This window comes from Sinocyclocheilus grahami, unplaced genomic scaffold (assembly GCF_001515645.1).
Source record: "Sinocyclocheilus grahami isolate Dianchi unplaced genomic scaffold, SAMN03320097.WGS_v1.1 scaffold178.1, whole genome shotgun sequence".
Lineage (NCBI taxonomy): Eukaryota > Metazoa > Chordata > Actinopteri > Cypriniformes > Cyprinidae > Sinocyclocheilus > Sinocyclocheilus grahami.
In genome coordinates this window covers 1,501,248-1,517,796 of record NW_015505357.1, presented here as the reverse complement: position 1 = coordinate 1,517,796, position 16,549 = coordinate 1,501,248, and the positions used below count along the sequence as shown (strand labels likewise).

General features: G+C 36.0%; 1 protein-coding gene across 1 annotated transcript in view; it reads left to right on the top strand.

Moving 5' to 3' along the window:
- The window catches only part of LOC107594031 (plexin-A1-like), a 235,444-nt gene that overhangs the window by 112,733 nt on the left and 106,162 nt on the right, over nucleotides 1-16,549 (top strand). The window contains exons 5-8 of the mRNA XM_016283960.1: nucleotides 11,524-11,624; nucleotides 12,126-12,249; nucleotides 13,301-13,454; nucleotides 13,538-13,637. Coding sequence (XP_016139446.1) covers nucleotides 11,524-11,624; nucleotides 12,126-12,249; nucleotides 13,301-13,454; nucleotides 13,538-13,637 — 479 coding nt within the window. The remainder of the gene's footprint in view (nucleotides 1-11,523; nucleotides 11,625-12,125; nucleotides 12,250-13,300; nucleotides 13,455-13,537; nucleotides 13,638-16,549) is intronic.

The window sequence follows — 16,549 nt, the reverse complement described above, 5'->3', positions numbered from 1 at the left end:
TATATATATATATATATATATATATATATATATATATATATATATATATGTGTGTGTGTGTGTGTGTATGTAAAATAGGGTTATACATTATCGCTATAATACACGTTGTAATCATATTTTGTCATAAGTAATTGAAGCTACAGTTAAAATATATTGTAATACTTACCTATTCATGGCTACACCTTTAAAAAGTCTAATGCATTATGAATGGATTATGTTATGCTCTTTAAAGATGGCCTCATGAATAGATAAGTATTGTAATGTATTATAACTGCTTTCAGTTATTTACAAGAACATGCAACTTATTCTAAGGCTATTATAGATGCATTAAGAATACATTATCAATACATTATGTATACAGGCTTCATTGCAAGTGTTACTCAATATTCATTTCCCAATAATTGATTTTTGGTGAACAAGATCTCTCTAGCTGAATTGGCACATAGAAGAGTTCAAATGTACACCAGAGGTAAACAGACAAGGAGAAAAACGTCCAGTCATATGGGAGCTGACCTCGAATCGCTCTGTAATTTACAAACCAAGCCCAACCTCTGACCTTTAACCTCACCGGGACCCTTAGATAAAAGGTCCAGATTTGTTTACGGTGGAGTACAGCTGTTCACATTGCTGTTTTGCAGGAGAGATTTAGACTGTGAACGTAGGAGCTAGACTGACGGTGTTAAATGACTTTGTATCTCCTTTGAATTTATTTACTTTAATGGTTCCCAGCACACACACACACACACACACACACGCCTACCTAGACATACAAAAACATGTTAGCTGCTCCAACACTGTGATCCATCAGTGCTTGGCGATAATAGTTTTTAATGTATCCACGTCTTCAGATGGAAAATGTTCTGTAATTGGTATAGATGGATTCTGTATGAGTGCCTCTGATACGGGCAGTGTGTAGATTGCATGTTGAGAGGGCGGGCTTGATAACCCTTCAACACATTAACTTAGCGCGAGGAGTGTTAGGCTAACGTTCTTTAAATGGAGCCGTGTGTATTCACTCTGTCCTCGGACTGATATTGATTTAAGTGCATCTGTAAATGGCTTTGTTGGGAAAGAAGGTTTTATGGAGGAAGAATATTTGAACTATTACACAAACGAGGGGGAGGAAGTGCTTCTCTCACAGGAAGTTGTGTACATAGCACTAGCGGTGGCCACACAGAGAGAGATGAACCATCTCTCTGGAGGTTGAGAGGCATTGTAATGGAGATGAGAGCAGTGTTGCTGTGGTCAGCGTGCAGCTGAAAATGGAAAACCCTGAAGGTCAGATCATAGACATGCATGGAAGGGAAGCAGACAGATAGTCTTTGATTTATTTTGTTTATTTAAATTCCTAATAAATGGTCCTGGTCTTTGTGACGAGAGGGGCGGGTCCGAGAGCCGTGGGAACGGAGCGAGGCCAGGCCAGTGGAGTAAATGCTAATGTGCGACACCTGCACCACACACCGGTCTCGAGTCCCACAGAGGACCTCCGGAAGGATAAAAGGAGGAGTGACGACAGTGTTGGATGAGAGAGGACCAGGCCTGGATTTTATTTTTTATGTATTTTTTTTTTTTTTTTACATTTAAATACTTTAATAAAATAAACAAACACAAAATGAAAGTAAAGCGGCAGCCCCTCATGGACGACTGCCGCACACAAAACACAAAATAAAATCTGATCCTCTCTCGTCCAACACTGTCGTCAAAAACGGAAGTAGCTATACTTTGGGCTTAAGTCTATGGGATTTAGTAAAAGTAGTAGCAATCTTTTCCTCAACAAACCACATGAGTTTGGGTATATTTCATCTATATAAATCAATTGGTGTGGAATGAGTTAAGCTCTAAAGTAGTAATACAAGGGGTTCCATGCTGGGAAAAAAACAAACAAACTAGTTTGCTGGCTAGTGTTTGCCCTTTTAGGCTGGCTTATCTGGGCATCAAGGCTGGGAGAGAGAACAGGTGAAAAACAGTTAAAATCAGCTTCGACTGGTTTAAGCAGGTTTTTATCAGTAGGCTTTAGGCTTTTATTCCTAAATAATCAATATCATAGTCTAGTTTTCGCAATTTAATCTAAGCATTATGGATCAAATCAAGTCCCATTGCAAGTCCCAAGTCGCATTGTTTCCCACATACTGTATTTTGTCACCCGGACATACTTTACATTATGCAATCTAAAGTGTGTCAGTTGCCATTTTAATTAACATCTTAAAGTGCAAGTGTGTTGAAATGCATGCTGGTTGATTGTGTCCACCTGCAGTGCTTCATTGTGCGGGTTTGGACGTACAGGATGATCTGAATGAGTTTGATCTCTCTCTGTCTGTAGCTGCTGCACACCAACAAGGGGTTCCATGCTGGGAAAAAAACAAACAAACTAGTTTGCTGGCTAGTGTTTGCCCTTTTAGGCTGGCTTATCTGGGCATCAAGGCTGGGAGAGAGAACAGGTGAAAAACAGATAAAATCAGCTTCGACTGGTTTAAGCAGGTTTTTATCAGTAGGCTTTAGGCTTTTATTCCTAAATAATCAATATCATAGTCTAGTTTTCGCAATTTAATCTAAGCATTATGGATCAAATCAAGTCCCATTGCAAGTCCCAAGTCGCATTGTTTCCCACATACTGTATTTTGTCACCCGGACATACTTTACATTATGCAATCTAAAGTGTGTCAGTTGCCATTTTAATTAACATCTTAAAGTGCAAGTGTGTTGAAATGCATGCTGGTTGATTGTGTCCACCTGCAGTGCTTCATTGTGCGGGTTTGGACGTACAGGATGATCTGAATGAGTTTGATCTCTCTCTGTCTGTAGCTGCTGCACACCAAAACCCAGAGGACCGAGAGAAAGAGAGAAGTGGAAATTAATTGGTTTGAAGCAATTTGTTCTGTCTTCGTTCCTTCATCTATCTTTTTTCTTTTCTTTCTCCCCTCTCTTTTAAGTGGTCCTCCTCCTATGGAGGAAGGAGTCAATGGGAGAGGTGCCCCAGGGGTCATTTTCTTTCAAATAGCGAGTCCTCTCTCTCCCTCTCGCTGAGATATTGCCGACTCTTTGAGAACTGACAGAGGTCGTGGGAGATAGATTGTGATTGGATCACTCTGGCTTCCTTGTAGCCATCTTTCATTAATTTTTTCTCTCCCCACATTCACTTCTTTCCCTGTTTATCGTAATCTGAGGCATCTCGCTATCTCTCTTGTCAACAGCACTGGCTAACAAGCTTCCATCGACGTCCCTCTAGCCTGAGTCATGCATTTTTTCTCCAGGTTTTATTATGTTTGAGGAGGTGGACGGCCGACGATGTTATTGTTCCCCTTTGAATCTAGCGAACAGAAATGTTCAAGACGATCTGTAAACACAATCACACCGTAATCCGGCCCACATTTTAATATATTGGCTTCCATACCTCAGGCTTACAGAGATATCACACCGCATTAGAGAAGAGACCAGGACCCTAATGTTCAGTGATATTGCTGTTTCTTTCCCCTGTTTCTCGCTGATCTTGGGGAAGATGCTTGTATGTTGTCCACATCTGTCTCCCCTTTTGCCCCTTACTTTTTTTTTTCTCCATTTGTATCTCTTCATTGGATAATAGAAATGGCAGGCGGAGGCGCATGTTGTGCCTCAAACATCAAAAACTCCATTTCGTCGGGTTGACAGAACAATTTTCCATTTCCCATATTCACACCCACTTAATTAAAAGTTGCTGATAGCCCCGGCATCTCTCTCCGCCGCTCTGGGGTCTCCGGGAAGACATAAAGCTGTCCCGTACTAAGCGAGAAGAAACTTCGATTAACGTTAGCTTGATTTAAACAGCGCTCACTGCCGTTCGGACGATAAAGTTTACAACGTTTATCTGAGGCTGGGAGGAATTTCTGAAAAAAAGTCCATCAATGGATTTGTCAGTTTGGTATATTGCTTGTGTAGTTTGGGGAGATATTGTTTATGCTTTTTGGGTGACTCATGAAACCTGTCAAGAATGTGTCCGGCTCATATTTCACATCAAATTGAAAGGAAAGAAATATGAAATTATATTTGGCTTCAAGAAAATGAATTGGTTTACTTTTTTTTTGTTCAGTGTGTGACATTGTTTTTATAATGAAGTGCATACGCCCTCAAAAATCCCATCATCGTAATATAATCAAAGCATAATCTCATCTCATCAAAAAAATCTAATTTTCATTAGTGCAGAAGAATATATACTATAATTACTACAATATATAAGAATATAGATAGATAGATAGATAGATAGATTTACAAAACATTGATTACAAAATATCAGATTTTATTAAGTATTATTATTATAAACTATAATTATCATTATATATTTAAATATTTTATTATGTTTTAATATATTTTAGATTATATTTCAAATATTTATTTATTTATTTTAAATACACATTTTGGTATGAAATACGATTTGGACTTGTTTCTATGAGATTGACTCATTCACCCAACTTTCAACAGAGGCACTTGGCTCCATCATCAAGTGCAATGCCCAGTGTGTGTCCGCTGTGGGAGCATATGTGGGTTTGAAAGCATTTGTGTGTATATTTGTACGTGCGTATCACTCCCTCTGTTCGAAGCGTTTGATCATAGCGACAGTGCTTGTATTGTTTCCTCACATAGCTGCACCTCGTGGCCTCTGTGTAACACAGTACAGTAAGGAAACTCTACACGGCTCTCTCGCTCCCTGAAGGTCAGTGTTCTTCTGTGCTGCTCTATCAGAGAGCCAAGAGGAAGTATCAGCTGGCTGTAATCTGATTTGTGTGGCGGACGTCTTAATATAGGTAACGTTACAAGACGGAAGGAGAAACTGCCAGCTCTTCAGATCACTGTATGTGTGTGTGTTGAGGTAGTTCTGAATGTATACGCTAGGCGTCACACTTGACTGAATTTGATAACATTGTAATCTGAAATTGTATGCATAAATGCTTGAAATTAATTGTATAGACTAATATAAATTGTGATGACATGAGTTGCTTAAAAAATGTCACATTTTTGTCAAATATAAATACATATTTATATTACATTATACTATATTTAATGTATATAAAACCCTTAAGCCATATACAACTATATAAATATGATAAATAATATATAAATAACAGTATATATAAATGACAGAAGAAAATCTAAACATGAGCCAGATGTTTTCTACTTTTATAATAAAATTATAGATTTTGTGAAAATTAAAAGCTTATTCATAAACTAAAAATTCTTGGCATTAAATTGAGTATTTTTCTACTTCTTTGCAAATTTCAAGTTAAATGATACATTTTGAAGCCATATATATATATATATACGTATATATATATAATATAACACTAACTACCTCTAACACTTTATATATATACAGTGGGTACGGAAAGTATTCAGACCCCCTTAAATGTTTCACTCTTTGTTATATTGCAGCCATTTGCTAAAATCATTTAAGTTAATTTTTTTTCCTCATTAATGTACACACAGCACCCCATATTGACGTATATAACCTGTAAGCCTGCTGAAGGGAAAAAATCCTGCTTAAATCAGTCAAAACTTGTTTTATCTAATTTTCATTAATTTCAGAATTGCAATTATATATCATTATATATTATTTTTTTTAAATATAGTTTTATTACCCTTTTCAAATTATATTCTAGATTATATATCAAATATGTATTTATCTAATTTGTTTCTAATTGGCCTAGGGAAGTGGTGGCCCAGCCATAAAATTTTTTCCTGTTCCTTTTTGAACTTATGTAAGACTTTTCTAAATTGTGGAAAATTGTAACATAATAAAGAATGTGTATGTGGGCTCAAATGTTGACTGGTAGTGTAAACACAACCACACTTGCTGCAATTAAAACCACATCACAGTTCACCTCACAGCTGGATAAAGCCATTTATGGCTCATAATTTTCATTCTTTTCTTTTCATAAAGTTCGTCCTCTCTGCTAGCCTTTTTTCCCATTCCGTCATTTTACAACACTCAGTTTGTTCTTTTTTCCTTCTCACCATGATTTTACTGAGGAGATCGTCCAGACGTGACATAGTGACCAAGTGAGCCATTCCAGAGCCCAGATGTTGCCATGGTGATATCTATAAACCATGCACGTTGCGCACACACACAAATTCTTGAATGTGTGCTGGTATTGATAAAGCAGGAGGTGTATTGAGCTCGTAGCTGGAGACTCTACCGACATGTAGCAGTTTGCGTTCAATAACACTCTGCCCCGTGAAGGCCGTTTCTTCTCGCATATTTGCCCTGCGAGAAACAAGGGAGGAATTTCGAGTTGGAATTAGCATTTGACAGACATTTATCAGAGGTAAAATAAAGACATGAATAAGATGGGGAAATTAAGTGACTGAAATACCAAACATTAATTATGTTTTATTATTTGTTTATCAAGTTAACAAGCAGTTGCTTTATATAACCCAGGCACAGGATGCAATTTAAAACTAATTATAGAGTAATTTAAGTATGGAACCAAAATTGATCTTAAACTATGAGCTGTAGATTATATCTGTGTCTAATTCGGTGACAAATATGATGGCAGTTCTTTAGCGGCAGTGACGTACGGTTCATACAGAGGGGGCGGAGTCTGAATGTCAGCACACTGTGCTAATTAGACAGACTGTTGATTATACTGTCGAGTCAGTGCCTGGGAAAGTATTTCTGATGTAAAACAGTTCTTTTGATGGTCTTTTGCCACTTTATTAAAGAAAACAGTAGAAAGAGAGAACAGGAAGTCGTCAGAGAGAGAAACAAATGGACAGATTTAAACCTACATGTCCCAGTTTCTCTAATAAACGTCCTGCTTTATAAATACTAGCTAATTGCAAGGCAATGGCTCTGGAAAAAGTAGGGAAGTCATCTATACATCAAAATATAATGTTTCAAATGAAAAATATAGCAGCACAAACATTAATTCTGATCAGTGAAAATGATTCTATTTATGATGCTATTTGTAAATCTAAAATTTTGACTCTAAAACCTTTATAATATAATATATTATATTATATTATAATTTAAATAAATATTTTTTTAAATAAATTAATTATTTTATTCTCTAAGGATGCCATATAAAGTTAAAGTAAATACATACAATTAATAATGTCACAAAAGATTTTAATTTAAAATAAATTCTATTTATCAAAAAAGTATTATATTTATGATTCTAATCATAAGTCTAAAATTTTGAATTTGAAACATTTTTTTCTGTTTTGATGTTTTTCTCTCGATTTATATGATATATGATATGATATTATGCTTAACACTTTTTTTAAATAAAGATTTATTTTTTTTATATTTTATTTAGCAAGGATGCAGTAAAGTAAAAGTAAATACATAAAATTAATAATGTCACAAAAATATGTTAATTTTAAATAAATTCTGTTTATCAACTTTTTATTTATCAAAGAATCCTGAAAAAAAGAAAAAAAAACCTTGCCTCTTTTGAGAGAGAAAAAAGCCACAAAAGGTTCTGTGTCACCATGATTTTACCATGGTAAGGATTGTCTTAAGCATGTTTCAAAGCAGCAAACCTCTGTAACTGTGGTAAAATCACTTTTACATACAGCCTCAGTTTGGCTCATTGTTTTATAAAATATCTGTCCACACCAATATGATTACAGAAGCACTAATTTAATATATAATTATATAAGTATTTTTCTAAGTCTAACTGTAGGATGTTTATAGTAACTTGTCAGATTTTTTAAAATCAGTTTTTTTAATTTTCTAAAAGAAAACATGCACAATGCCCTCAATGCAATATCTGTGCAATGTTAGTCTATTCATGGAAACATGCTATGCTATTGCATTAAGCATCAACTCGTACAGCATATTATATAAAGAACACCCTCCCCCTTCAATAGTTTAATACAATAATTGTACACAAGATTTACGTGAGCAGCGTAATTTTATCTGGTGAATGGCAACAACAAACAACTAAAATAAATAAGAAAGTAAGCAGACAATACAGTTAAAGAGAAGTGAAACAAATATAACGACCTGCCAACAAATGGTGATCTTGGCATATTATTGCATTTCAATTGATTTGCAGTCACAGGTGTGAATATTTAGACTATACTGGCTTCACACAATAACTAGCAGTTCAGATATGGTGTTACAGGTGTGTTTCGTCAGTTATTCGGCCACAGATGTTGCATCCCCGGATGCTGTTTATCATCGAAACAGTGTTCGGGATGACCCCATCACCCTGACTCAGATTAACCATGGACATATACCCCACAGGGCTTTCATGGGTTTGATGGCGATACATAATTTATGTTTGGTGGGGGAGGAATTCTTTAAGAAATGGAACCTATATGAGCAGAGCTTTACTTCTGCAGCTGGGCTTAATGTGGCTCTGGAGCAACAAGTACTGTCACCGTGTACCAAGAGACGACCTGCAAATGGTTTTGGCTGCATGCTATCTCTCTCTTTCTCTCATTCTCTTTCTTTTTTTCATCCATCCTCTCCCTTTAGGCTGTGTCTGGCTTCCTGGCCATGATCTATGGTTTCATCTGCCATTTCTTCTTTTGTGCGTGGCCAGATGGAAGATAGATGACAGGGAGGGCTTAGAAGGGGGGCGTTAAAAGAAAGAAAAGGCCTCCTAGTCTAGAAAGTTTGCTCTTTCTAAATTAGGCTGTGTCATTTTAGGGTGGGGGGGCCAAAAGAACGACCTATTCATTTGCCATGTGTGTTCACGGAAAATGTGTGCTCGCTCTCTGAGGTGTGTGTTTTGGGGATGAAAAAATAAGCCATCGATCATCACAGCCTCCTTTAGAGCATGACCAATTTTTTGGCCCAAATTGCACAGATGGCGCAATTACATGCACTGGGTTTGTCCAAACCCCACACAGAAGAAAGAAAACACACCATCCTCAATTACATCTGTACAAACCTTCTCAGATATTCAGCATTTCAATTCTGACAGGGCTCATGGACGAGGCTTTAAGAACTACAAATGTGTCAGCGATCAGTAGTGGCACACTATGTGAAACTTATTTTTAGTTGTATCATTTATTTTTTGTTCAATCTTTTTTTTTTTAGAGTATATATAGTTAAACCTTTTATTTTCAGTTTGTCTATTATTATTATTATTAATATTTTTTTATTTTGTTAAACTTTTTTTTACATTTTGTGTTTAATTTTTGTTTTTTTTGTCTCTTCCACTCCTCCATGACGACATCACGGAGCTGGTGGATGTTAGAGACCAGTAGTTTACATATGCTTTTATTTATTTTATTTCATTTATTTATTTGTTTGTTTGTTAAAAGGGGTGTCTCTTAACTTTTCTGTGTGGTCCAGGACCCTTCCAGACCAATGACTGAATGTTGCTCCGCTCTCTCCCTCCTGCTTTCTCTGATAGAGATACTTTTCCATTGTGACCCAAATGCCTCGTGCCTCGTTTGCAGATGTTATTTATATTTAATATACCCCTTGCTTCTCCTCCTCCTCCTCTTGTAGAGAGATGAATGGTTTCTCTTTCAGCTGTTTAAATAGAGAGGGATGAGAGCTCTCTCTCTCTCGTATGAATGGCTGCTGTATAATAGTCTCCAGCCCTGACGTTTAAACAAAGAGCAGAGGTAGGACACAATGCTCAACTCTCCGATTGGAAAATCGGCTTAATTTAAATGTTCCAGACACCGTACACTCCCCACCCCAACAAAGAGCTGCAATCTCTCTCTTTTTATGGCCAACCCCAAAAACCAGAACCACAACACTATGTATTTGATATGTCAAACTGTTGCATCAGTACTGTATCATCACCCGTTTTCTGTCTTTTTTTTCTTTTAATCCTTTTGCCTTGAAAATCACAAATGTTGCTCTCTCTCTTTCTCTGGTCAAGAGATCACATCTTTATTTAAGGCATTTGTTAAGTTCAAGAATTGTTGTGGAATTTAAGTATTATAAAGCAATGAAAGATATAGAAACTTTTAAACTACAGTGGTGTTATATTTTTTTGTACGGTGGTGGAGGAGGAGCTAATCTTTGATCTTGTGTGGAGTTGAAATATTTATGTCTCTATTATGATTAAATAAAGTGTATTATTAAAAATAAAAAAATCTCTCTCTCTCTCTCTCTCTCTCTCTCTATATATATATATATAAAGTAAGGTCAGTGTACACATCTTTCCTGCCTATAAATGTTGTAGGCAGCTGTCTAGGTTTGGAACGGAGCCATTCAGTCTCCAGAGAGCCGATCGAATGCCAGTCAAACATTATGATTTCTGAATGAAACTATATGAAAGTAGACATGTGTAGGTGGCTGGCAATATTTTTCAGCGTGTTTCAGTCAGCTGTTCTCTCTGTTGGACGTTTGTAATATGTAGTATGCAAGGTGTCTGTGTGAATGAGTAACTGTGTGTTTGTTGAACTGCTGACAGTGATGGTGAATGTGGCAACCTCTGTTTTGCACCGCAGTGCTCAGATTTCACATAGCACTCTGAAAGCATCAAGCAGGTTGATCATTATCTATATTTCCATCTTGTCGTATGGCGCTAGCAATGGTGTACTTGTGCATTCGATCCCAGGGAATGAGAAAATGTATACCTTGAAATATTACGCTTTGGATAAAAGTGTCTGCAAAATACATGAGTGTAAAATAAAAATAAAAACGTGTGAATGAAAACTTAAATGCTAGATGCCAACACCATTTGCTTCCATCCCTGTTGAAAAAACAGCATATGCTGGTTAGGTATGTTTTGACGCTGGGATGCTGGTTTAAGCTGGTCCTTTGCTGGTTTAAGCTGGTCCTTTGCTGGTTTAAGCTGGTCCTTTGCTGGTTTAAGCTGGTCCTTTGCTGGTTTAAGCTGGTCCTTTGCTGGTTTAAGCTGGTCCTTTGCTGGTTTATGCTGGTCCTTTGCTAGTTTATGCTGGTCCTTTTGCTGGTTTATGCTGGTCATGTGCTGGTTTATGCTGGTCCTTTGCTGGTTTATGCTGGTCCTTTGCTGGTCCTTTAGCTGGTTTATGCTGGTCCAGCATAAACCAGCAAAGGACCAGCTTAAACCAGCAAAGGACCAGCTTAAACCAGCATCCCAGCGTCAAAACATACCTAACCAGCATATGCTGGTTAGGTATGTTTTGACGCTGGGATGCTGGTTTAAGCTGGTCCTTTGCTGGTTTATGCTGGACCAGCATAAACCAGCAAAGGACCAGCTTAAACCAGCATCCCAGCGTCAAAACATACCTAACCAGCATATGCTGGTTTTTTCAACAGGTATTGTCAAGTTCTTTCCTTTTTGTACTGTTTTTAAAAATGGAGGTTGACAAATTTTCTGTGATATACTGTATATATATATAACAATTTGCAACAGATGAGTCATATGAGCCTAACTTAAACTTTTCTCACAGGACATTTGGAGCTGATTCCAGTCAGACACTGGCGTTAGCATGTTGCTAAGCTAATAGCTCACAGCTAACAAATACTGAGTGGAAAATTGTTTTTATTGGTGTGAAATATTTTCTAACTGCAGTTGGAGATAAAAATCCATACTGAAATAAGAACTAGTGAGATTTAGTTGACTAATTCTGAGCGTGGTGTGTGTGTAGGTGAGCCGGGTGCCGGTGGAGAGCTGTGAGCAGTACAGCAGCTGTAGCGAGTGTCTGGCTTCTGGTGATCCCCACTGCGGCTGGTGTGTCCTGCACAGTGTGTGAGTATCAGCACCTCCTGACCCCACAGCTGCTCACACACACGTACACACGCGTTTACACGGCTATATGAATCGGGACATACTGTAGACTATTGTTTAATAAGGCTAATTGCTATGCTGACACTAGGGCGTTATGTAACAAGTTTCCAGCGACAGTGTATCTGTCTGAAAAATGCTTAGCTATGAGACAATAACAGCCAAGCAGAACATAATATTACTTGGACCAGTATGGAAAAGAGAAACCACAGCAACATCCAAAATTGCGTACTGAAGTATGTACTTAAGTAAATTAATTAATTTATTCATTACTTTTTGTTATTATTAATCTAATGCAGCATTTTGTTTTGTTGTTTTGTTTGAACACTACTGAAGTTTTATTCATCACAGTGTTATTCCAAATCAGCTTACTAATAAAGTATGCACTTGATCGCACTGGTTGATTGTTCTTAGAAATTGATTATAATGGTTTTGTCCCCCCTGCTGAGTAATATTTGTGTTTAGATGTTCACGTAAGGACCGCTGTGAGCGAGCTGATGAGCCGCAGCGCTTCGCCTCCAGACTGGAGCAGTGCGTCCGACTCATGGTGCAGCCCAACAATATTTCAGTCACCATGTCTGAAGTTCAGGCAAGTGTTTGTGAATGAAATGGCTTTTATTGTAATCAGATTATGATTAGGATAATTGAAAACATGTTGGGAGGTGGTTTGAGGCAGATTTTGACCACATTTAATGACAGTATAAATGTAAATGCATTTTTGTTTTGCATATTCAGTGACATAAGTAATATTATGTCGCAAATAATTATGTATTACTGTGTCATTAAATGATAATTGCTTTTCTTATTCTGCTTTTACATCATAAAGACAACAGACTCATTGCACTTGCGATTTGCTCAACTATTTTATTAATATTAATAATAATTATTATTATATGCTTTATTTTTTAACAAAAATATTTAAAAGAAAAAAGTATTTATCGACATGAATAGCAATATTGATAAATTATTTATCAATTTATCATTATTTTCAATGCATGGATTGTACTATAATTTGTAATATTAATTTGATGTATTTTTGAATTACTGTCATTTTTTATGACACCATAATTCCAATATCTAAATAATGTTGAATAATAATAATAATAATAACATTTATTTGTTTGTTTGTTTTATATATATCGTTATTTATTTTGCATTTATTTTTTAATATATAAATTTATAATTGTGACATTTAATTCCCTGTCTTTTTATTACCGTTATCGTTAGACTTTCATATGTCAAATATATAATGTACAGATTAACACATGCAAACTTTTTTTGAGAGAGATAGAACTATAGATAGATAGATAGATAGATAGATAGATAGATAGATAGATAGATAGATAGATAGATAGATAGACAGATAGATAGATAGATAGATAGATTTTCAATGCATGGACTGTATTTGAAATCTCAAAATTTCTCTGTTTAAAACATTTTTTGTCCCATTTTCTTCTCTTCTAATTTTCATCAATAAGAGCCTCATAGGAAATGTGATGTAGATGCTACACGGTTAAAAATATTCATTCTGGATATGAAAGTCCAGGTGTCTTTTGTACAAATATTCAGTGTTTGTCATGCCAATAAAGTACTGCAAGTGAAACCTGTTCCTGTCTCCTGGTCTGTGTTCGGTTCTGCAGCTGGTTCTTCTGGCTCAGAATGTTCCCAGTCTGGCTCCGGGTGTTAACTGCTCATTTGAGGACTACACTGAGATGGAGGGACACATCATGGGGGGACGTATATACTGCCTGTCCCCCTCTGCACGGGAGATCGCTCCCATCACGCGCAACCAGGGTAAGGCGACACGCGCACACTCCTTTAAAAGCCTCCTAACGCTTGTTAGAAAGTGCTGAAGCTCACCGTGTGTCTGCTGGCAGGTGACAAGCGAGTGGTGAAGCTCTATCTGAAATCCAAGGAGACGGGGAAGAAGTTTGCCAGCGTGGATTTTGTCTTCTACAACTGCAGTGTCCATCAGTCGTAAGTTTCACATGGGAAAGAGAGAAGGCAGCTTCCTGTCGTCTAACTCTCTTCCTCCCCATCTCTTTCGTTCAAACTAAGACAAGTGTATTTTTATGGGACCGTGCTCTGTGTGTGTGTGTGTGTGTGTTTACTGCTACTGCTTTACTGTGAGAGAGGGATGTTATTTTTGTGTGCCGTTAGCAGTTTTTCGCTGAGATCAGGGATGAGATCAGACTTTTAATGTCATTTCATTAACGACTCATGAGCCTCCCTGACTTCAGCCGTCCAGCTTTACTGCTCATGAGTTATGTTCCCGCAGTTTTTACATCACTCGCTCTCTCTTGCTCATGTTCCTTCGTTTAAATCCATCCTTCCTCTGTTCTTGGATCAATGACGAATATGACGCGATCAAGCAAAAACATCTGTTTTCATTTTGGTTTCCAACTTTTATGAACATTCCTAAAATTTCATTTCTATTATAAATGTCAAATTGTGTAAAAAAAAATAATAATAATTTTACTCTCTTCAATATATAAGAAAGTGTAAGCATATTAACTTAAAGTTCTACACATTTTTTCAGATTTTCTGTTTCAGGGTTTTCATTTTCAAGTTGTTGTTTTTTTCTTTTAATAGTTTTTTGTCATTAAGTTAGAATTAATTACAATCTGAAACAAAGTTTTTAGAAAATAATTTTCATGAAATAACTTTCTAACAAAACATATATTCTGAAATTGTCTTGGGATTGTTACATTTGACAACATGAACTAACCTTGCCGTCTCATAATTTTTAGGAGGCTTACTGACCTTGACATACTTTTTCTGTAATATTTCGTTAGTTTTATGGTGTTCTTGACACATGACTACGAAATGGCTTTGTGCATGTTGGTTATGTCACACTAACTTTTATTTAGTGTATAGAGTTATTATAATTTTTTAAACCTAAAACCATAAAAAAATCATTTTTTAAATAAAATATAAAAACTTATTAACATTACCGGAACATACTGTTTATTAAGATTTCATATAGTTGCCACAACAAACTTCCTAATTTTCATTTATTTTAACGTTATATACTAAAATAACTAAAACTAAAAATTTTACAACTAAAACTAAAAAATTACATTTTTTTAAAACTATGTAGACATAAAAAAAACAATAACAATGGCAACACCACAAATAACCCAACAAAATTACTAACACTTTAACTACAGTTAAAATGGAAAAAAAAATGAAAAAAAAGTAATTTCAATGAAATTAAAATGACACTGATTCAGTGTTCAAAGGTATTTAAATAAAAATAATATCCTAAACAAATAAACAAAGTTGCATCATTTCTTATTCATTTTATAATGTATTTTTATTTTATATTATTTTTACATTTATGTTTATTTATGCTTTTAAACAAAGCATTTACTGAATAATTAAATAATTAATTTCTGTCTTTTAATGAGACTTTATTGCGCCACCTTTATTACTGACCCACAATACTTTATTTTGCCCCACAAAAAAATTGCTAAATTAATTTTAATTCAGAAGTTGAATTGAAAATGTATATCATATAAGAGGTGTGTATGTAGTTTTAAACAATTAATAATTGCGTATGTCATTGAGCCTCTTCATAAACTATACTGATCCCACCACCACCATTTAATTCTCTTGACCTTATTTCCAGTCTCTCTCTCTCTCTCTCTCTCTCTCTCTCTCTCTGTCCCATGGCTCCCACTCTCTCTTCTCTTCCTCTTCTCGTCCCGCCTCTCTCTGGATAGACAACTGGTTGTGCTCCGGACAGGAGCGGCTCCAGATGTTTTGAGCTCCAGTGTCTCCTGTCCTCTCCCGCTCTCGTTCATTAAGTCAGGCTTTCCCATTAGCGACACAGCCACTTCATCTAAAGCTGGACGCGATCAAGTGCTCACCTGGTGCTCCTCGTGTGTGTGTGAGTGTGACTAAGGCACATGATTTGGCTCTAGTGATCACAGGGTCTCTGTTCTATGTGTGTGCGTGTGGCAGAGGGGTGCCTGCTTGGCACGGCAAATTACCCTGCTAGCTATTTACATGCAGCGTAACAATATTAGAGTTTAGCATGAGACAGGGGGAGGAGACGACTTAATCGAGCATGCGAGGGGCCCGATGCATTTTTAACAAGAGGAGCACGAAATAAATAAGCAGGGAAAATTGGAAAAAAGACAGATAGATTGTGGCTTTTGTTGAAGCGATAAAGCACTCGCAAGGCTGAGAGGTTAGCAGCAGCTTGTGCATTTTAATATGAAAAGAGCCCATGCGTGTGGCACAGGAGACACACACTATTGAATAGACCATCCCTTCTCTGTGTGTGTGTGTGTGTGTGTGCGCGCGCGCGTGTTAAAGCCTCAGGTTTGGCACCACGTAACTGTGACGTCTGGTTTCCTGTCTTGTGAGTCTCATCATTGTCATTGTTTGCCAAGTTTGCTTAGCAGCATTATACTTGCATGTCAAATATATAATATGTAAATATGAAAATAAATATATAACAAACAGTTATCTTTTTTTTAAATACTAATAATTATTATTATATTTATGTATTTATTTATTTATTTATTTACATTTTATTTTATTTTTTGAGGTTTGCACCACATTGAGCTAATTATTAATCATTATTAAATATCCGCATATATCAAATATATAAAGTACACATTAACACGTGCTAACAAATTTCTTTATTTTTGTTTATATTTGAATACCAACAACAATAATAACACTGCTACTAAAAGTAAATACAAATAAAATTTATTATTTATTTTTAAAGTATAATGTGTAATATTAATTTAATGCATTTTTTATGTACTATTATTTTTTTATGGCACCATAATTTCAATACATAATAATAATAATAATAACAACATTTATTTGTTAGTTTGTTTTATATATTATTCTTTTTTTTATTAATTTTATAT